This window comes from Pongo abelii, chromosome 9 (assembly GCF_028885655.2).
Source record: "Pongo abelii isolate AG06213 chromosome 9, NHGRI_mPonAbe1-v2.0_pri, whole genome shotgun sequence".
Classification (NCBI taxonomy): Eukaryota; Metazoa; Chordata; class Mammalia; order Primates; family Hominidae; genus Pongo; species Pongo abelii.
In genome coordinates, this window is record NC_071994.2 from 79051488 (window position 1) to 79073325 (window position 21838).

Genomic DNA, 21838 nt, shown 5'->3' on the forward strand with positions numbered 1-21838 from the left:
TGTCAACATAACCTCTTCACTCCTCATGAGAATCCATGTATCCTTATCTCTCCTTGATACTGATCCAGAGTTTGGGGTGGTCCACAACAGATCTAAAACATTCTACTCACCATAATAGGGCTAAGCACTGAGGAAATCCTCCTGTAGATACTAGCCCTCCTGTGGCATGCCACTTGACCTGATTGCTTTTACATGGCTGGATTCTAGTCTGAGTAAGATGGGGGAAGCAGGAGAGGTTTGGGATTTGCAGAGTAATTGGAATCGGTTTTCCCCCCTTCATAATGTACTTCATTCACATGTGTTTTTTCTAATATTTTGCAGGTTTACCTTAAGGTAAAAGAGCCGATATTCCATCAGGTAATTTTTTGTAAATTATTACACATTAGATTGTTTAACGATACATGGCTGCTTTATGATTTCCTTGTCTAAGAAATGATATGCAGATAAAATTTTTTTTTAATGAAATGGTAGATGTTCTAAGGAAGTTCAGTGTTTAAAAGGGAGGTTGTAAACTCAAATGCTTACAGGAGTCAAGTGTAGGTAACAGGAATATACCTGGGACAGCCAATGCGCAGGTCTAGCTGGCTGTTGGTATCCAGTAATACAGGTGCAACATTGCTATTATAAGCAGAAAGAACCAGGAAGCATTATGCACATACACATAAAGTCTTTTTATGACATCTAGAAAAGACAGACTGAAAATTCCTTGAGTATTTTCCCCCTAATATATTTTAACACATTTTTTGACATGGGAGGTGATGTACATTGAAGGAAGCAGACACAGGAAACTTTATTGTAGGAAATGGTGATTTAAGTGTATGCCATTATGAAACCAGAGTGAAATAAAGAAGCAGGCCTTTGAGTGTTGCCATGTGCCTGGTACTATGCTTACCACTACACAGACTTCTAATCTCACCAACAGTCCTACTAATGGGAAATTATTATATACATTTCAAGGAAAATGAGCTCAGAAATATTAAGTAATTTGCCCTAGGGTGACATAGTTATTAAGGGGGAGAGCCAGGATTATAACCTAGATTTGTCTGACTCCTTTTCATCATTCTTTTAACAGACTAGCAAACAAAAATGAATAAATAAGCACGCTTTTCAGAAGTGCCAGAGTTTTAAAATATTTTGTGCTTATATTAACATTTACTAATGTTCTTGTAACTTTTACAATTCAAGCTATACAATAATCATCTAACTGGAACCTGGCTTTTGAAATATATTCTATAACCACATTATTATGCCTTGCTTTTCTCCAGGTCAGCTGCAGGTAGATGAACTAAAGTAAATGCTACAGAAAAGACATCCTCACGGCTGGGCGTGGTGGCTCACACCTGTAATCCCAGCACTTTGGGAGGCCGAGGCGGGCGGATCACTTGAGGCCAGGAGTTCGAGACCAGCCTGGCCAACATGGTGAAACCCCATCTCTACTAAAAATACAAAAATTAGCCAGGCATGGTAGCGTGCACCTGTAATCCCAACTACTTGGGAGGCTGAGGCAGGAGAATCACTTGAACCCAGGAGGCAGAGGTTGCAGTGAGCCGGGATTGCACCACTGCACTCCAGTCTGGGCGACAGAATGAAACTCTGTCTCAAAAAAAAAAAAAAAGAAAAGAAAAGACATCCTCACTTTCTTGTTTATTGTAACTTGAAATGATGCCATTATGTAATTACTATTTTATTTAGAAAGTTTTATTAACAGTATAAAAAACAAAGTTGGCCAGGCACAGCAGCTTATGCCTATAATCTTAGTCCTTTGGGAGGCTGAGGTGGGAGGATTGCTTGAAGCCAGGAGTTCGAGACTAACCTGGGAAACATAGCAAAAAAAGAAAAAAAAAAAAATCGGGCATGGTGGAACATGCCTGTATTCCTAGTTACTCGGGAAGCTGAGGCAGGAGGATCCCTTGAGCCCAGGAGGATCCCTTGAGCCCAGGAGTTTGAGGCTGCAGTGAATTATGATTGTGCCACTGCACTCCAGCCCAGGCAACATATCTCTTAAAATAATAATAAATAAATGAAGTTAATTTGTATAAATACTTCAGTTTTTATAAACTTCTTGTTTGCCTTTACTAAGAAAGAAAAATAATGACCACAAAAATATAAAATTTGGAAATTCTGGGTTAATTTTTACAAGTTTTATGACCATCTGTTTTTCATTTTGTGCTTTAGAACTATTTGACACTATGTAATAAAAAACAACTCTTAATAAGTAACTACCCCTAGTGCAATATCCATGTGTTTTTCCACTAATAAAGATTTTCTTCCCTATGTATAGCAGTAATATTTATTGATAAGAAGAGAAGCAGGATGAAAGCTAGGTCTATCCATGCCCACTGTGGCTTGTGTCCTAGGCCTAGAGATTAAAAATCAGGATAGAGAAATGAAGAAATAAGGGAATGCTAGAGTGAAGCAAATAAGAAATCTAAAGGTAAAAGACATTCATTCATTCAACAGATGTCTACTGTCTGCCTTCTCTATACCAAATTCTGAGCTGGAATTTGGAGATAGGCAGCAAAGCAAAGACTTTATGATCTACATACAGTCAAGCAGAGCTGGATTTAAAATCTAGTCTCCTCCACTTGCTAACTGTACACCCTGGACAAGTTAGTTAACCTCTCTGAGCTGGCTTCCTCATTGTTCAACAATCTCCCCACCTTTTTTTTTTGAAATAGAGCCTCACCCTGTCACCCAGGCTGGAGTGCAGTGGCTCAATCACAGCTCACTACAGCCTTGACCTCCTGGGCTCAAGCAGTCCTCCCACCTCAGCCTCCCAAGTAGCTGGAATTACAGGCACACACCACTACAACAGGCTGTTTTGCATCTTTTGTAGAGATGGGTTTTACCGTGTTGCCCGGCAGGTCTCAAAACTCCTGAGCTCAAGCAGTCTGCTCACCTCAGCCCCTGCCTTGGTGAAGCTCAGGCAGGGTTACAGGTGTGAGCCACTGTGCCCAGCCTGAACAAACCCTTTTTAAGTGCCTTCAGTGTTCCAGGCACTGTACTAGGCACAAGAGATACATACACTAGTGAATAAAATAACAAGCCCTGCCCTCAAGGAACTTACACCCTATCTCTATAGTAACCTCCTAAGTTTGAGGATTGAACGAAATAATGTGTATAAAACCCTTGTCACATAGTAAACACTCAATAAATGTTGACTAACATTAATATACATAGGCAAATAAGATATGGCCACTAATCTCAAGAAGATCATTGTCTAATCAGTAATACAGACTTGTAAAAATTAATTGCAGTATATAAGTCTTGTGATAAATATGTAAAAGCAGTGGTAATATGGACAAGGGTAAGCTCTATCTACTTAGATGACTCATAGAGGGGCTTCAGGAGAGTCTTGAAGATGAACAAGATGTCACAGGTAAAGAAGTAGAGAAAGGCTATTCCATCTATAGAGAAGCATGTGTTAAGACAGCAGTCCCCAACCTTTTTGGCATCAGAGACCAGTTTCGTGGAAGACAATTTTTCCACGGACAGCCAGGGGATGGTTTTGGGATTCCACCTCATATCATCAGGCATCAGATTCTCATAAAGAGCACACAACTTAGATCCCTTATATGTGCAGTTCACAATAGTGTTTGCGCTCCTATGAGAATCTAATGCCACTGCTGATTTGATAAGAGGCAGAGCTCAGGCGATAATGCTCACTTGCCTGCAGCTCACCTCCTGCTGTGCAGCCCAGTTCCTAAAAGGCTGCAGACCCGTACCAGTCTGGGGGATGTGGACCCCTGTGTTAAGGTACAGAAGTGTGAATTGGTAACTCTTGCACATGAAACAGGAGTACAAGTTCACCCAGGGATTTGTGGTAGTGTGCTGAGGTGTTTACAAAATCAGTGACTGCATCTGAACATTCCTATTTTCCTATAACATTTATTTTATTCAACTATATTGTAGGGATTAAACTTTTTTTTTTTTTTTTTTTTTTTGATAAGGAGTCTCACTCTGTCATCCAGGCTGAAGTGCAATGGCACAATCTCGGCTCATTGGAACCTCCACCTCCCAGGTTCGTTATTCTTATGCCTCAGCCACCCAGGTAGCTGAGACTACAGGCGTGTACCATCACGCCTGGCTAATTTTTGTATTTTTAGTAGAAACGGGGTATCGCCATGTTGGCCAGTCTGGTCTTGAATTCCTGGCCTCAAGTGATCTGCCCGCCTTGGCCTCCCAAAGTGCTGGGATTACAGGCATGAGCCACCGCACCTGGCCTAATTTTCGTATTTTCAGTAGAGACAGGGTTTTTTCGTGTTGGCCAGGCTGGTCTCGAACTTCTGACCTCAAGTGATCCACCCGCCTTGGCATCCCAAAGTGCTGGGATTACAGGCATGTGCCATCATGCCCAGCTGGGATTAAACTTTTTAAAGTTAAAACAAATATAAATATGTTACAGAACTGAGTACAATGACCACATGAATTTTTAGGATGAAATAAGAAACTTCTTTGAAGTTTGTGTTTTCAGTGTGCCTCTCCCATCTCTGTCCATCGGGAATAAGTCACCCTTCCTTTGCTATTAGGAATATTTCGTAGAAAAGTTTTAAAAGCATTGGTATACTATAAATATTTGGTATGGCTGGCCCTAACTGTAGGAGATGGGTTTGGATTACTAGTGAGGTGGTTAGGTCATGAGGAGCCCTTTATACTATGCTTAAAATTATAAGCAGTCAGGAGCCATTAAAGGGTTTTAAGCTGCAGTATGACCAAATCAGATTCTCATTTTAGAAAGATCATTGAAAGGCTATCTAGGGGCTGGAGGAAGGAAGTAAAAGGCCAAGGAAAGAGACAAGTTTGATTTCTGTTGCCCTAGTCCATTGAGAAAGGATTTTTAAAAAACCAGTGCTATAGGATGATATGAAATACACTATAGATATAACAAGTACATTTATATAGTATACATACATGCTAGAAGGTGATAACTGCTATAAAAAAGAAAAATAGGTTAGGGGATGTCCTTCCACTTACCCCTCCTTCACTCACTCCAGTCACACTGAGTCTTGCTTTATATTTCAAACACAACAAGCATGTTTCCACTTTAGGACTTTGGCACTCACTATTGCCATTGCCTAGGATACTAGTACCCCAGCTATCTACATGGTTTATATCCTCACTTCATTCAGGTCTCTGCTTAAATGTTAACTTAGCAGAGAGGCCTTACCTAACAACTCTGTCTAAAATTACAGTCCATCCTTCTCTGTGTTATCCTGATTTAACTTTTATTAGTTGCTTTAGTAGAGAGAAAACACTAATAATATTTTTATAGCCTTTGGAGTTTGGAGACTGAAAACAACTATTAAATATAGAAAGATAAAATTTCACTATAAAAATATACATATTGTTAGATAAAAATTATAAGGAGCAGAAAAGTATATATTCTGTCATCTTTTTATTTAAAAAAAAAACCTCTATAAGTTGAGAAATCAAACTTATATAGCTGAACATGCTGCCAGCCAGATAAAATCAGTTTCTATATAGTCGGAAGGAGAGAATGAATACTAGGTAGGCCACTAGCAGTGGGGAGCATCAAAAGTATGGGGTAAGGGTGCTCTGGAGAGAAGAAAGTTAATTTGAAAAAGTCCCATGATGTTGCCAAGGCATAGGTTCTTTCCTAATGCATCATTTCATATGCTCAACATATTCCCTAGGAAATTCATTCTCTTTGACTCCTATATGCTGACAGTTCTGTTTCTTCAGCTGTGATTTTTCTTTTAAACTATAGACCTAGGAATCCAACTTCTGCTAGAGGTCTCTACTTAGATATCTCACTGGCACATCAAACTCTGAACGTATATGCAGAAGTGAACTCACTACTTTTCTCCCTAGTCTTTCTTCTCTTCATATATTCTCTAATCCAATAATTAATTTTGCCATGCACCTAACTATCCATGCCACAAACCAGGCCATCATCCTTGTCTTTCTTTCCCCTTCTCTAACTCCCATTCAAACTAATGATTAGTCTGAACCCTAAATTTCTCTCTAATTTAGCCACTTCTCTGCATCTCCCCTGATATTACCCTAGTTCAGGTCTCTATCTCTCACTTAGATTATTGCAACATGTTATCATTGGTCTGTTTCCTGTCAGTCTCACCTCCCTCTCTTTCTCCACTCAGCACAACAGGGACATCTTTCTAACACGTAAGTCTGACCATGTTATCTATTGGTGAAACCTTCATTGGCTTTCCATTATTTTTCCTTTTTTTTTTTTTTTTCTGAGACGGAGTCTTGCTCTTGTTGCCCAGGCCGGAGTGCAGTAGCGTGATCTTGGCTCAGTGCAACCTCCGCCTCTCGGGTTCAAGCAATTCTCCTGCCTCAGCCTCCAAGTAGCTGGGATTACTGGCACCCACCACCACACTCAGCTAATTTTTTGTATTTTTTAGAAAAGACAGGGTTTCACCATGTTGGCCAGTCTCGTCTCAAACTGCTGACCTCAGGTGATCCACCCACCTTGTCCTCCCAAAGTGCTGGGATTACAGGCATGAGCCGCCCCACCCAGCCTTTTTTTTTTTTTTTTTTTTTTTTTTTTTTTTTTTTTTTTTTTTTTTTTTTTTTTTTTTCTGAGACAGTCTTGCTCTGTTGCCCAGGCTAGAGTGCAGTGGTGCAGTCTTAGCTCACTGCAACCTCCGCCTCCCGGATTCAAGCAATTCTCGTGCCTCAGCCTCCCAGGTAGCTGGGATTACAAGCATCTGCCACCACACCTGGCTAATTTTTGCATTTTTAGTAGAGATGGGGTTTCACCATGTTGGTCAGGCTAGTCTCGAACTCCTGACCTCAAGTGATCCGCCTGCCTTGGCCTCACAAAGTGCTGGGATTACAGGCGTGAGCCACCACACCTGGCCTCTGTTACTGTTATATAAAGTCCAGCTCCTTAACATGACTTGAAAGGCCAGATTTGACCTCTGGTCTGTGACTCCATTTTTCCTATTCTATATTCCAACAATATACTATAAGGATCTTTTTTTCCTCCTTGTCTCTAGAATATAAGATATGACAATAACTCTCTTCCACTTTCTTTTAAGGTAACTGCTACGTGAGCTTCAGGTATAAAATTTTAAACACTGTATCCTCCAGAAAGACTGTCTACTGTATAAGTCTGGATTAGGTGGCCTTCCTATGTGTTTATAAAGTACTCTGTACAGTTCCTGCCATAGAGTTATAATACTATATTATAATTGCCTGGTTATTTATCTCTCCCTTTACTAGATTGTAATTGCTGTGAGTATAGGGATTATGCCTTTCTTGTTCACCATTTGTAGCAGTATAGCTGTGGTTATGGATTTAAGCTGGCAATGAGACCCTAATAAGCTTTAATCTAATACTATGTTTACTCAGCTTTATAGAAGGATACAGGGTGAGAGTTATAGCAGATGTAGCGTCTTCATCTCATCAGAAGACCCAGAACTATTCATACACACAGCTTCTTTTGTACCCTCATCCACATAAGATTCAGACCAGCCTGGGCAACATAGTGAGACCTCGTCTATACTAAAAAGAAAAAAAAATTAGCCAGGATGTGGTTACGCACACCTCTACTCCCAGCCACTTGCGAGGCTGAGGCAAGAGGATGGCTTGAGCCTGGGAGATCAAGGCTGCAATGAGCTATGATCATGCCACTGCACTCCAGCCTAGACAACAAAAGATCCTGCCTCAAAAGAAATAAGAATAATAAAATAAAACTTAATCAAAATTCTATTATAACGCAAAAGCAAACAGTATTATTATTGCTTAGGAATGCATTTGTAGATGACTAGTTTAAATTAGTAATTATATAAAGAAAAGCAAAACAATGTTTATAATACAAGTCAGGAGAGTGGTTTCCTCTAAGAAGGAAGGGAGAGGGTTGGACTGGGAAGACACACATGCAGCACTTCTTGGGGGTTAACAAGGATTTGCTTCTTGACCTGGGTGGTGCTTTCTCGACTATTGGCTTTATATGTATTTGCTAAATCATATTTTCCCACTAGGTTCAATTTTCTAGGTACTAATACTCATCTAATAGTCAATACAGAAAAGAAAGGAGAGCCAACGCTAGAAGATGTGGGAACATATAGAATAAAGAACATAGGAAAATGGATTAACTTTAGTCAAGAAGTGGGCACCTTTTTTGGAGACTAGGGATGAAAAAGAATGCCAGGGGAGGATGCATATGAATGCAGAGGCATTTAGAAGAGTTAAAAGAATTCAGGTTTATACTATTGTAAAATGAGAAGCACAATTACTGTATTTGCTGAAAGCAAAGCTAAAGAGAAGAGAGGAGCTAAAGGGAAAAGAGGAGCTAAAGATTATAAGGCAAAATTACAGCATTTGTTCAGGTTTCAGCAGATATTTAAAATTTCAAGGATCCATTCAGAATTAAAATTGATATAGGACTTCTGATACTGGTTATTTAATAAAGTTAAGCAGACTCTTAACTTTTCCTCAGAAGTTAGCATGATTTAGTGATTTAACACATTTTTAAAAATTCTATTCTTTAAAAGGTAATGAAGGATAATAAATATTTACATTTAATTGGGAAGGCTATTTTGGTAGGCAAAATAGACTTCCTTTGCCAAAGAATAATGATTGTACTAACCTCATTTTCCGTTCCTATTTAGGTCATGTATGGAATGTTGGTCTTTACATTAGTACTTCGATCTATTTATATTGTTACATGGTAAGTAGTTTGGATCATCTGCACTATGATTGAAGTATATTTAGACGTACAACAGTAAATCTATAGCCTAAATCAAAATAACACATAAAAGCTCACTTCAGTAGAGATGTTGGAAGAAAACTATAACCCAACATTTATTGTTATATTATAAGGAATACTGGATCTTCAGACAAGTTGTTAATGGGCATCATGTGAAAACTAGGGTTCCAAAATTAAAGACATGGGAAAATTAAAGAGAGCTGTCTATGATGGCCTTGTTTTGAATATTTATAAAATTCATTAGATATTAGAGACCTTAAAAATCCTATAGTTAAAAAAAATTGTTTTTGTCTTTCTTAAACCTACTTGACTAGGGAATTCCTTTTACATAGTACCTCCAAGGAAGGCTGTTAATGTCACAAAGAATTAGTATTTCATGAAAGATTATTTGGGAAATGGGTATAATCTTTAGGCATTCATGAAAATTAAATAAGAAATAACATTCATGAGATTACCTTAAATAGGGCCTGGCCACACAACAGGTGTTCAATAAATAAGTAGTATGATTTGTGGGTTTGTTCTTTTTTTTCTTTTTTATTAAACTTTTAGTTTCTAGATAACTGTAGAAATGCATACATTTGTAAAAAATAATAGATCCCAGTATCCTTTACCAATCTCCTCCATTTGTAACATCTTACAAAACTATATTACAATATCAAAACCAAGGCTTGATATGAATACAGTCAAGATACAAAACATTTCCATCATCAGAAGGATGTCTATGTTGCCCTTTTATAACCAGACCTACTTCCCTCCTGCCCCACCTCACTCCTCACTCCCTGTCCTTAACCTCTGGTGATCACTTAATCTGTTCTGCATTTCTGTTTTTGTCATTTCAAGAATGTTATATAAATGGTATCATATATATAACCTTTGAGACTGGCGTTTTGAACTCAGCATAATTATCTGGCGATTAATCCAAGTTGTTCAGTGTGTCAATAATTCATTCCTTTCTATTGCTGAGTAGTATTCCATGGTATAGATGTACCACAGTTTAACCATTCACCTGTTGAGTAACATCTGGATTGTTTCCAGTTTGGGGCAATCATGAATAAAGCTGCTGTGAACAATTGTAATGCAGGTTTTTATGGGAACACAAGTTTTCACTTCTCCGGAATAAATGCCCAGAGTGGAATTGCTAGGTTTTGTAGTAATTTATGTTTAGTTTTTCTCAAAACTGCTGAATTGTTTTCTAGAGTAGCTCCACCATTTTTACATTCCCACCAGCAATATATGTGTGATCCAGTTTCTTTGCATCCTCACCAGAATTTGGTAGTGTCACTATTTTTAATGAAGTTTTTTAAAATTTGCATTTCCCTAATGGCTAATCACGTTGAACATACCTTCCATGTGCTTATTTGCCATATGTGTATGTATTCTCCCTGGTAAAATTTCTGCTCATGTCTTTGCCTGGTTTCTCTTTTTTTATAAGAGATAATAAGGACAGTTTCTATTGTTTTTACAGTTGAGTTGTGAGATTCTAATTCTTTATTAAATATGTGATTTGTGAATTCTTTCTCCCAATCTATAACTTTTCATCCTCTCTTTCAATGAGCAAACATTTTTAATTTCAAAGAGGTCAAATTTATCAGTTTTATGGATTGTGTTTTTGTTGTCAAGTCTAAGAACTCTGTACCTACCTATAGATCCCAAAGATTTGTTCCTATGTTTTTTTTCTAAAAGATTGTATAGTTTTACATTTTACATTTAAGTCTGTGGTTTATTTTCAGTTCATTTTGTATAAGGTGTGAGGCATAGTGTGAGCTTCTGTTTTTTCCATGTGGATGTCCAACTGTTCTAAGACCCATTAGTGGAAAAGACTATCCTTTCTCCATTGAATTGCTTTTGCACTTTTGTCAACAATTATTTGGGTAGATTTGTGTGGGTCTGTTTTAGGGATCTCAGTTATGTTCCATTGATTGATGTGTCTCCCCCTCCACCAATACCACACAGTCTTGATTACTGTGGCCATATAAGTCTTCAAATCATACAGACTGATTCCTCCCACTTCATTCTTCTTTTTCAAAATTGCTCTAGCTATTCAGGTTCCTTTGCCTTTCCATATAAAGTTTAGAATAATACTCTCTAAATTTAAAATCTTGTTGAGATTTTAGGAATTATAGGAATTACATTAAATATGCATATCAATTTGCAGAGTTGACATCTTTAATATGTTGAGTCTTCCAATCCATGAACACAGTATGTCTCTTGATTTATTTAGATCTTTAATTTATTTCATCAGCATTTTGTAGTTTTCAATTTTTTAAGCAGTTGTGATATTGTATTTTTAAATTTTAGTGTCCACATGTTCATTGCTATTATATAGATACACAATTGATCATCTTTTATTCTGCCACCTTGTTGAAGTCAGTTCTAGGGGAGTTTTTTTGTAGATTGTTTTGTTTTGTTTTTTGCTTTTTTTGAGATGGAGTCTCGCACTGTCTCCCGGGCTGGAGTGCAATGGCACGATCTCGGCTCACTGCAGCCTCCGCCTCCCAGGTTCAAGTGATTCTCCTGCCTCAGCCTCCCCAGTAGCTGGGATTACAGGCACCCGCCACCATGCCCAGCTAATTTTTCTGTATTTTTAGTAGAGACGGGGTTTCACTATGTTGGCTAGGCTGGTTTCAAACTCCTGACCACGTGATCTGCCTGCCTCGGCCTCCCAAAGTGTTGGGATTACAGGCGTGAGACAACGCGCCCGGCCCTGTAGATTTGTTTTTAAGATTTGCTGCAAATAGAAATAGTGTATATCCTTGTTCCTGATGTGTGTGCTTTTTAGTTCCTTTTTGCCTTATTGCCCTGATTAGAACTTCCAAGACTATGTTGAGTAAGAGTGGTGACAGGGGATCTCCTTGCCTTGTTTCCAATTCTAGGGGAAACACATTTAACCTTTCATCATTAAGTTAAATGTTAACTGTATGTTTTTTATAGACGTTCTTTATTACGTTGAGGAATCTGCCCTCTATACTAGTTTGATAGGGCTGCCACATATAATAAAATACCATTAGATTGGGTGGCTTAACCAACAAACTTATTTTCTCACAGTTCTGGAGGCTAGAAGTCTGAGACTAGGGTGTCAGCAGGTCTAATGTCTTCTGACACCCCTCCCTTTGGCATGCAATTGGCCACACAGAGAACACAGAGAGAAGGTGTTCATTTGGTCTTTTCTCTGTGCATGCCTGGGTCTGATTTCTCTGTGTGTTTGTGTCCTAATCTCCTTTTCTGATAAAGGACACCAGTTATATTAGATTAGGGCCTACCCTAATGACCCCATTTTAACTTAATTATCTCTTTAAAGAACCTATCTCTAAATACTCACATTCTAAAGTACAGGGGGTTAGGACTTTAACATATGAATATCAGAGGAGACACACTATATCCTCTATTTTTTACTTTTATCATAACTTTCGTTATCATAAATGGACCTATAATACACTCTATTACTAATTTTCTTTATCATGAATGGGCGTTGGATTTTGTCAAACGCTTTTTCAGTATCAATTGATTTTATCATACTGTTTTATTCTGTAGTCTGTTAATAAGGTGGATTATATTAATTGATATGGGGATATTGATCCAGCCTTGTATCCTGGGATAAACCTTACTTATGTAATTCTTTTTATATATTCTGAATTCTTCACTTGTTAATATTTTGTTAAGGATGTTTGTATCTGTATTCATGAAGGATATTGGTTTGTAGTTTTTATTTTTGTCCTGTCTTTTTCTGGTTTTGGCATCAGGATACTATACATTTCATTAAATGAATTGGGAAATGTTGCTCCCTTCTATTTTCTGGAATAAATTGTATACAATCAGTGTATACAATTTATACTCTTCTTTAAATGTTTGGTAGAATTCTCTAGTGAAACCATCTGGGCCTGGAAATCTGTTTTTTGGGGCATTTTAAAATTACACATTTTAAAAATAAAGGAAATTCTGACACCTGTTACAACAGGGATGCACCTATAAGACATTAGGCTAAGTGAAATAAGCCAGTCACAAGAGGACAAATACTACATGAGTCCACTTATATGAGGTTCCTAGAGTAGTCAACTTCATAGAGACACAAATAAAATGGTGGTCGGGGCCTGGTGGGGAGTAAGATGAGGGGGTTCCCTGGGGAAGGCATTGGAGAGTTATTGTTTTATGGGTACAAAGTGCAGTTTGGGAAGATGGAAAAAGTTCTGGAGATAGTGGTAAGGGTTGCACAACAATGTGAATGTACTTAATGCTACAGATCTGTATACTTTAAAAGGGTTAAAAAGTTAAACTTTATGAATATTTTAACATAATAAAATGTTTACATTAAACATACGCAGAAAAATAAATACAGGTTCAGCTTCTTTAATAGTCATGCAGTTATTCACTTTTTTCTTTTTTCTTCCACTCTTGTTGAAGACATGCAGCTATTCAAATGATTGATTTTGGGTGAACCGTGGTAGTTTGTGTTTCTTGAGGCATTGGTTAATTTCATCTAAGTCATCAAAATTTATGTGTGTAGCATTGGTTGCAATATTCCCTTGTTTTCCTCTTGATGTTGAGAGGGCTTGTAGTGATAATCTGTTTCATTCCTAATATTGGTAATGTGTTAGTCTTCTCTCTTTCTTTTTTGGTCAGCCTTGTTAGAAGTGTCTCAAATTTTATTGATCTTTTTAAAAACCAGATTTTGTTTGATTGATTTTCTCCATTTTTCATTTTTCAGTTTCATTGATTTCTGTTCTTTATATTTTCTTCCTTTTGCTTGTTGTGGGTTTATTTTCATTTCTTTTTCAAGGTTCTTGAGATGGAAGCTTAAATTTTTATTTCAGACTTTCCTATTTCCTAATGAGCATTTAGTGCTATAAATTTTCCTCTCAGCACTGCTTTAGCAGTGTCCCACAGCTTTTTATATGTTGTATTTCATTTTTATTCAGTTCAATGTACTTTTTAAAATTTCTCTTGAGACTTTCTCTTTGACCCATGTATTATTTAGGTGTATGTTGTTTCACATTCAAGGGTTTGGAGATTTTTCTATTGTCATTCTTGATTTCTGGTTTGATTTCATTGTGGTCAGAGAACACACTCTGCATGATTTCATTTTTCTTAAATTTGTTGAGGTTTGTATTATGGATCAGGTTATACCAGGGATATTTATGCCAAGGATATCTTGGCATATGTTCCATGTTTGTTTGAAAAGAATATGTATTCTGCTATTGTTTGATAAAATCTTCTACATATGTCAATTAGATCCTGTTGGTTGGTGGTTGTGTCAGTGTTCCCCATGACTACCCTCAGGTCTGATGATTCACTAGGATTCACAGAACTCAGCAAAGCTGTTATACTCATAGTTAAGGTTTGTTACCTAAAGGTCAAACTGATACAGCATGGCCCAAGACCCCAGGCAAATAAAAATAGGTGTTTCCTATAAATCACGTTAGTTGCATAAACTATCTGGCATGGCCCAAAGTGTCAAGTATACAAAGACACTCTTATTGGGCAGGATTTTCTAAGGTCTCAGAAGTTATCTCCGAGGAGCCAGTCAAGAGCCAGTCCTTTCTTTGAAATGTGCAGTGTTTGTGCTCCAAGCCCACCGACTTAGCTATTTAATGCTCAATGGTATTTTTTAGTTATTCTGTATCATTGTTGATTCTCTATCTAGTTGTTCTATCAGTTGATGACAGAAAAATATTGAAGTCTCCAAACATGATTTTGGACTTAACTATTTCTCCTTCATTCTATCAGTTTTTGCTCCACACATTTTGCAGGTCTATGTTGATGCACAGACATTTAGAATTGCTATATCTTCTTGGTAGATTGGCCTTTTTGTCATTATGTAATGTTCCTCTCTGAGTCTGGTAATCTTCTTTGCTCTGAAGTCTAATTTATCTGAGTAATATATCCATATTAGCATAGCGTTCTTTTGATTAATGTTTGTGTGGCATATCTTTTTTCATCCTTTTAGTTTCAACCGGATCATACTGTTATATTTGAAATGCATTTCCTTTAGACATTATATAGTTGAATTAGTTTGAGTCATGCTTTTAATCCACTCTTCCAATTTCTTTTAATTGGTGTATTTAGATCATTTATATTAATATAATTATTAATATATTAGAACTTAACTGCCATTTTATTTTTTGTTTTCTATTTGTTCTCTCTGGTTTTTTGCTTTTGTATGCTTTTTCCTGCCTGTGAGTTACTTTATTAAACTTTTTCTTTTTCTTTTTCTTTTTCTTTTTTTTTTTTTTTGAGACGGAGTCTCGCTCGTCCAGGCTGGAGAGCAGTGGCGCGATCTCGGCTCACTGCAAACTCCGCCTCCCGGGTTCACGCCATTCTTCTGCCTCAGCCTCCTGAGTAGCTGGGACTATAGGTGCCTGCCACCGCACCCGGCTAATTTTTTGTATTTTTAGTAGAGATGGGGTTTCCACTGTGTTAGCCAGGATGGTCTCAATCTCCTGACCTTGCGATCCGCCCGCCGTTAGTGTGTCTATAGTGCTTATGTTTCTCTTTGTATTGCTTTTTTAGTGGCTGCTCTCAGTATTACTTTATGTATACATACCCTATCAGAGTCTAATGTTAATCAGCATTTTACCAGTTCCAGTAAAGTACAGAAAACTTACCTCCCTTTCATGTGTCTGTATTCGTTTCCTAGGGCCACTATGACAAAGTACCACAAGCTACGTGGCTTTAAATAACTAAAATTTATTGTATCACAGTTCTAGAGGCTAGAAGTCCCAGATGAAAATGTCTCAGGGCCATGCTCCCTCTGAGACCAGTTGGGAAATTCTTCCTTACCTCTCTTCCTAGCTTCTAGTAGTTTGATGGCAAGCTTTGGCATTCCTTGACTTATAGCTGCATCAGTCCAGTCTTTGCCTTTGTCACATGGCATTCTCCCCATGTCTGTGTGTCTTCACATAGCTATCTTCTTATAAGGACACCAGTCATATTGGAGTAGGGCCCACCCTACTCTAATATAAACCCATCTTAAATAATTATATCTGCAAGGACTTTATTTCCAAATTAGGTAACATTCTGAGGTACTAGAGTTATGACTTCAACATATCTTTTTTAGAGGTGAAAAATTCAACTCATAAGAATGCCTTTACCCTGACCCATTTAAACTATAATTGGTATAATATATATATACATACATATATATATATATATATTTTTTTTTTTTTTTTTTTTGAGCCAGAGTTTCGCTCTTGTTGCCCAGGCTGGAGTGCAGTGGCACGATCTTGGCTCACTGCAACCTCTGCCTCTCGGGTTCAAGCAATTCTTCTGCCTCAGCCTCCCAAGTAGCTGGGATTACAGGCGCTGCCTCCATGCCTGGCTAATTTTTATATTTTTAGTAGAGACAAGGTTTCACCATGTTGGCCAGGCTGGTCTCAAACTCCTGACCTCAGGTGATCCACCCACCTCAGCCTCCCAAAGTGCTGGGATTACAGGCATGAGCCACTGCGTCCGGCTGTCTTTAATATTTTGTCTCCATGCATTTAAAACCATATCAGACAGTGTTATGATTTTTGTCTTAATCATAATACATAGTTTAGAAAACTCGAGAAGGAAAATGTGTTGTGTCCTCCCACATTTATACTCATTTCCATTGCTCTTTCTTCCTTCCTGATGTTCCATGATCCCTTTTTTCATCATTTCCTTTCTGTTTAGAGAACTTCCTTTAGCCATTTTTTAGGGTGGGTCTCCTGGAAATGTAGTCTCTTAGGTTTCCTTCACGTAAGAATGTCTTGATATTTATTTTGTTCCTAAAGGATGTATTTACTATATATAAAATTCTAGGTTGACAATTATTTTCTTTCAGAATTTGAAAAATGTCATGCCACTTCCTCTGCCCTTCACATTTTTTTTAATGAAAAATCCTTTATCATTTGAATTGTTTTCCTCCATAGGTAAGTTGTTGTTTGTCTCTCACTACTTCAAGATTTTCCTATGTCTTTAGTTTTCAGAAGTTTGGCTAAAGTTTGTCTTAATGTGAATTTCTTTGGGTCTAACATGTTTGAGCAGGGCTCATGCCTGTAATCCCAGATACTTGGGAGGTTGAGGTGGGAGGATCGCTTGAGGCCAGGAGTTCAAGACCAGACTGGGTATCATAGAGATACCCCATCTGTAAAAAATAAATATAAAAATTATCCAGGCATTGTGATATATACCTGTAGTCCCAGCTGCTCGGGAGATTGAGGCAGGAGGATTGCTTGAACCCAGGAGTTCGAGGCTGCATTGAGCTAGGATTGCACCACTGCACTCCAGCCTGGGCAACAGAGCAAGACCCTGTCTCTTGAAAAAAAAAAAAAACTTAAAAAAATCACATGTTTTGAGGTTGGCTCAGCTTCTTGAATCTGTGTGTTTGTTGTTTTTAGTTAGGGAATTGTTGAGTTTTTTGTTTTTATTTTGTTTTTTTAACAAATTTAGAAGTTTTTTGCCATTATTTTATCAAGTACTTTTCAGCCCTGCTCTCTTCCTCCTCTCCTTCTGGGGGACACCAATAACAAGACACTTAGATCTTTTGTTATAGTCCCACAGGTCCCTGAGCACCACCTCATTACTGCCAGGTACTCATAGAAGTCTAGGTTCCTCTTTGGCCTCTGTTGGCAAGCCAGGGGGAGAAGAGGCTCTTGATTAACTGCTGGGCTGAGATGGGAGCTCCCTCTCCCTACTAGGCCACTGCTTTGTCTGAGAGGGGAAGGATTGCTTTAATATTTGTCACCATCTGGTTTCCACTGACACCCACGTGGTGTGGCCATGGTATCTCTGGCCAGTGGTGAAAATTCTGACTCTGCAGTAGGTCTCTGACACTACCCCAGTAGGGAGGGAAAACAGTGTCTCATCATTGCCACGGGAAGATAGATATCCAAGCTCCTCACATGGTCTCTAAGGGAATGAGGAACTAATTACTGTGGGTGGGGATGAGAGTCCCAAGCCTTCACTACTTGGCCTTCTTAACCTGGCATGGGGTTGAAGCACCTTCTAATACCCTGATGAGAATGGAAGTCTAGGCTCCCCATTCAGCCTTTGTGGCATGAGTGGGGAATCTATTGCATGGCAGGGTGACTATAATGTATTATATATTTCAAAATAGCTAAGATAGCAAATTTCAAATTTCTCACCACAAAAAAATAAGTGATGGGTATGTTAATTAGCTTGATTTAATCATTCCACATTGTATACATATGTCAAAACATCACATTGTTCTCCATAAATGTATATAATTATGATTTATCAATTTAAAATAATATTAATTTTTTAAAAAGAAAACACATGGAACTCACCACTGTATCATTTCTCAGGTCTCAAAGTCCCTAGTTAGTCTGCTTCTTCTCAACACCTTTCAGGGTCTTCTTATGTTTGTCTTATATATAATGCTCAGCAGTTTTAGTTTTACTTAGTGGAATGAATATGAAAAAGTATATCCACTTCATCTTCCCAGAAGCCCAAGTCCCAGTTTATTCTGTTTTTAATTTAGGCCCCTTAGGTAAATATAAAGAAGCATAAAATACAGTCCTTGACTTAAATCAAGTCTGATAGACAGGGTACCAATACTTTTAGAAACACAAATGACAGACCTTTAAAAAGCACTTAACAGTGGCAATCCTGTGAAATAAAAGCAACTTTCTTCCATCTGTCTTGCCACAACTTCTTTCCTATATGTCCATTTGTTGATCATTTCATTTAGCACTGGTCATTATTTCCTTATCTGTCTGCTCAACTAGACTGTGAGCTTCTTAAAGTCTTAGTTATCTTGGTAATCCCTGGATCCCAGGATAGTGCTTATCCATAAATGTTTTTAAAATCAAATTGAAACTCTTAAAACTTTTGTTACTTTTGTCTGATGAAACATCTGAAAATTCCTCCTGTAACAAAACACCTAGAAATTCTAAATATAATATAACAAACATCCTTTAAATGCCCAGATGAGTTCAAAAGAACATAAAATTCCAGGCTGGGCATGGTGACTCATCCCTATAATTCCAGCACTTAGGGAGGCCAAGGCAGGAGGATTACTTGAGCCCAGGAGTTTGAGACCAGGCTGGGCAATAATAGGGAGACCTAGTCTATACAAAAAGAAATTTAAAAATTAGCCAAGTGTGGTGATGCATGCCTATAGTCCTAGCTACTTGGGAGGCTGAGATGGGAGAATCACTTGATCTCAGGACACTGAGGCTGCATTGAGCCATGATTGTACCACTGCACTCCAGCCTGAGCAACAGAGCAAGACCCTGTCTCCAAATAATAACAATCCAAAGTATCTGTATTAGGCCATTATTGCACTGCTATAAAGAAATACTAGAGACTAGGTAACTTATAAAGAAAAGAAGTTTAATTGGCTGACAGTTTTTTAGGCTTTACAGAAAGCATGGTGTGGCATCTGCTTGGCTTCTGGGGAGGCCTCAGGAAGCTTACAATCATGGTGGAAGGCAAAGGGGAGCAGACACGCCACATGGCAAAAGCAGAAGCAAGAGAGAGTAGGGGCGGTTCCATACACTTTAACCAACCATATCTCTTGAGAACTCACTCACTACCGCAAGGACAGAACCAAGCCATGAGAGAGTGCCCCCATGACTCAAACACCTCCCACCAGGCCCCACTTGGAACACTGGGGATTACATCTCAACATGAGATCTGGAGGGGGCATCAAATCCAAAGAAGGAGCTGCAAACTACAGTGACAAATGAGTACTTAGATCATGGTCAACTGGCCAGGCACAGTGGCTCACACATGTAATCCTAATATTTTGGGAGACTACAGTGGGAGGACTGCTTGAGCCCAGGCATTCAAGACCAGCCTGGCAAAGAAGTAAGAACCCACTTCTACAAAAAAAATTAATAAATTAGGTAGGTGTGGCAGCACATACCTTTAGTCCCAGCTACTCAGCAGGCTGAGGCAGGAGGATTGATTGAGCCCAGGGAGTCAAGGCTGCAGTGAGTCATTATCACACCACTGCACTCCAGCCTGGGCAACAGAGTGAGACCCTGTCTCAACAAAAAGAGAGAGAGAGAGAGATTGTGGTAAACATCAAGGCATTTGAAGATACCATGAAACCAGAGCCTTAGGTTTGAAGCCACAAAACAGAAGACAAAGTTTTTGGTATGTTTCAGACCGGCAATTGGAACTATTTCCTCATCACCATACACACACATATACAAATAAAGCCAGGACCATTAAAGAGGTATATTGTCAGTGAAGGGCTGGGCTAGAAAAAATTTGCTCTCCAGTAGAAAGAAGTGACAAGGCAACTTGTCTTTCAGCCTCAGTTTTAGGTAGGAAAAATGACTCCCCTAAGAATTTGTAAAGAAATGTATTCTTAATGGAGGCCCCTCTGGATTTCTGTAGATGGAGATCAAACGTGTACATAATCAATAATTCTAAAACCACGGGAAGGAATAAGCCACCATAAACAAAAGTCAGGAAAAACAAATAACCTCCCTCAAATCAGATGCTGAAATACAAAGTATCAATTTAGAAAATATTTAATAAAATAAAAGAGAAATCGAAAATGAGACCAAGGCAGAGGAGATTATCAAAAATGAAAATCAAGATATGAAAGAGAATCAAAGAACTTCTGATATTAAAAATAAAATCAGCCAGGTGCGGTGGCTCAGGCCTTTAATCCCAACACTTTGGGAGGCCAAGGCAGGCAGATCACTTGAGGTCAGGAGTTCGAGACCAGCCTGGCCAACATGGTAAAACCCCGTCTGTACTAAAAATGCAAATATTAGCCAGGCGTGGTGGTGGGTGCCTGTAATCCCAGCTACTTGGAAGGCTGAGGCAGGAGAATCACTTGAGCCTGGGAGGTGGAGGTTGCAGTAAGCCAAGGTCACGCCACTGCACTCTAGTCTGGGTGATAGAATGAGACTCCATCTCAAAAAAAAAGAAAAAAGAAAAGAAAAAGAAAATAAAATCATTGAAATAAAAAAATTGATAAGTAAAAAATACACTAACACAGCTGAAGTTAGAATTAGTGAACTGGAAGATAACCTGAAGAAATAAGCCCGATAACATCACAGAGAAATAACATTTAATTGCGTTTCCAAAATGAGAGAATAGCAAAAATTGGGAAAGAAGAGGTATTCAAAGAGATAATAGATGAGAATTCTCTAGAACTGACAAAGGACATGATTCCTTGGCTTCAAAAACAAATTCCAAGCAAGACAAATAAATGGAAATCTTTTTCAGGTGTGGCAGATGTGATAGATTAGCATGGTTCCAACCTCCTTCTAGTGTGCCTTCCAGTACTACAGATGCCAAAAGGTTAAAAGCTTTATTTCCCATATTTTCTTTGCAGGTAAGATTCCAAATAACACTCAGGTTCTGCCAATCACATGTATTAACATGAGGCTTGAATTCAGAACCAGTTAAGTGAGGGAAGAGAAGTGGTAGTATGTAACGCATCCATTTACTGGTGTGGATCTAGGGTATGCATCATGACTGGTGCAAACAGGTCTGATGGCAGCTTCCTGATCTGTGAATTATACCAAGGTAGTTTGATGCTGGGTGCAGAAGTTGGTCCAGAGGCTTCCCAATTCTCTAGATTCCTAATTGTGACAAAGAAAAAAAGTTCCTTTGGCAAGATTTTTCTGTGTTTGTGTCCATCAGTCATTCCTGAAAAGCCTATGACTTGCTCATTCAGAATTTCTGTTGAAATTGAAAGTATTAAATTCTTTTCTGTTTACAATCTAGTTGTTACTATTATCTACAATTGAATCTTCATTGATACCTGTAGAAAAAGCATACTGAAGATGCTGAAATTCAAAGACAAAGATCTTAAAAGCATTCACAGATTAAAAAAAAAACACACACATATTACCAACAAAGGAATAACTGTTGGTCTGCAGACTTACCAACAGCAACCATGGAAGCCAAAACACATATGGACTGTTGTCTTTAAAGTACTGAGAGAAATTAACCATCAGCTTAGAATTCTATACCCAAATATCTTTCAAGAACAAGGGTAAGATAAAGACAATTTGAAACAACAAAAATGGAGAGAGTTTGCCAATACACCTCACTAAAAGACTTTTTAAGAGATATTCTTTAGGCAGAAGAGCTGAGATGCAAGAAAGAACAATAAAGGAGAAAAAAATGATAAACCAATGGGAATATTTGAACAAAATATTGTGACTACTTAAAATAATGTGTCATTTGAGA

The 21838-nt window shown here is 38.2% G+C and overlaps 1 protein-coding gene across 4 annotated transcripts in view; it reads left to right on the top strand.

Annotated features, from left to right (window-relative positions):
* The window catches only part of ACER3 (alkaline ceramidase 3), a 165695-nt gene that overhangs the window by 127517 nt on the left and 16340 nt on the right, over window positions 1-21838 (top strand). For all 4 annotated transcript variants that reach the window (XM_024255600.3, XM_054524855.2, XM_054524856.2 and 1 more), the window contains 2 exons: window positions 322-357; window positions 8601-8659. In XM_024255600.3, the coding sequence (XP_024111368.1) occupies window positions 322-357; window positions 8601-8659 (95 nt within the window). The remainder of the gene's footprint in view (window positions 1-321; window positions 358-8600; window positions 8660-21838) is intronic.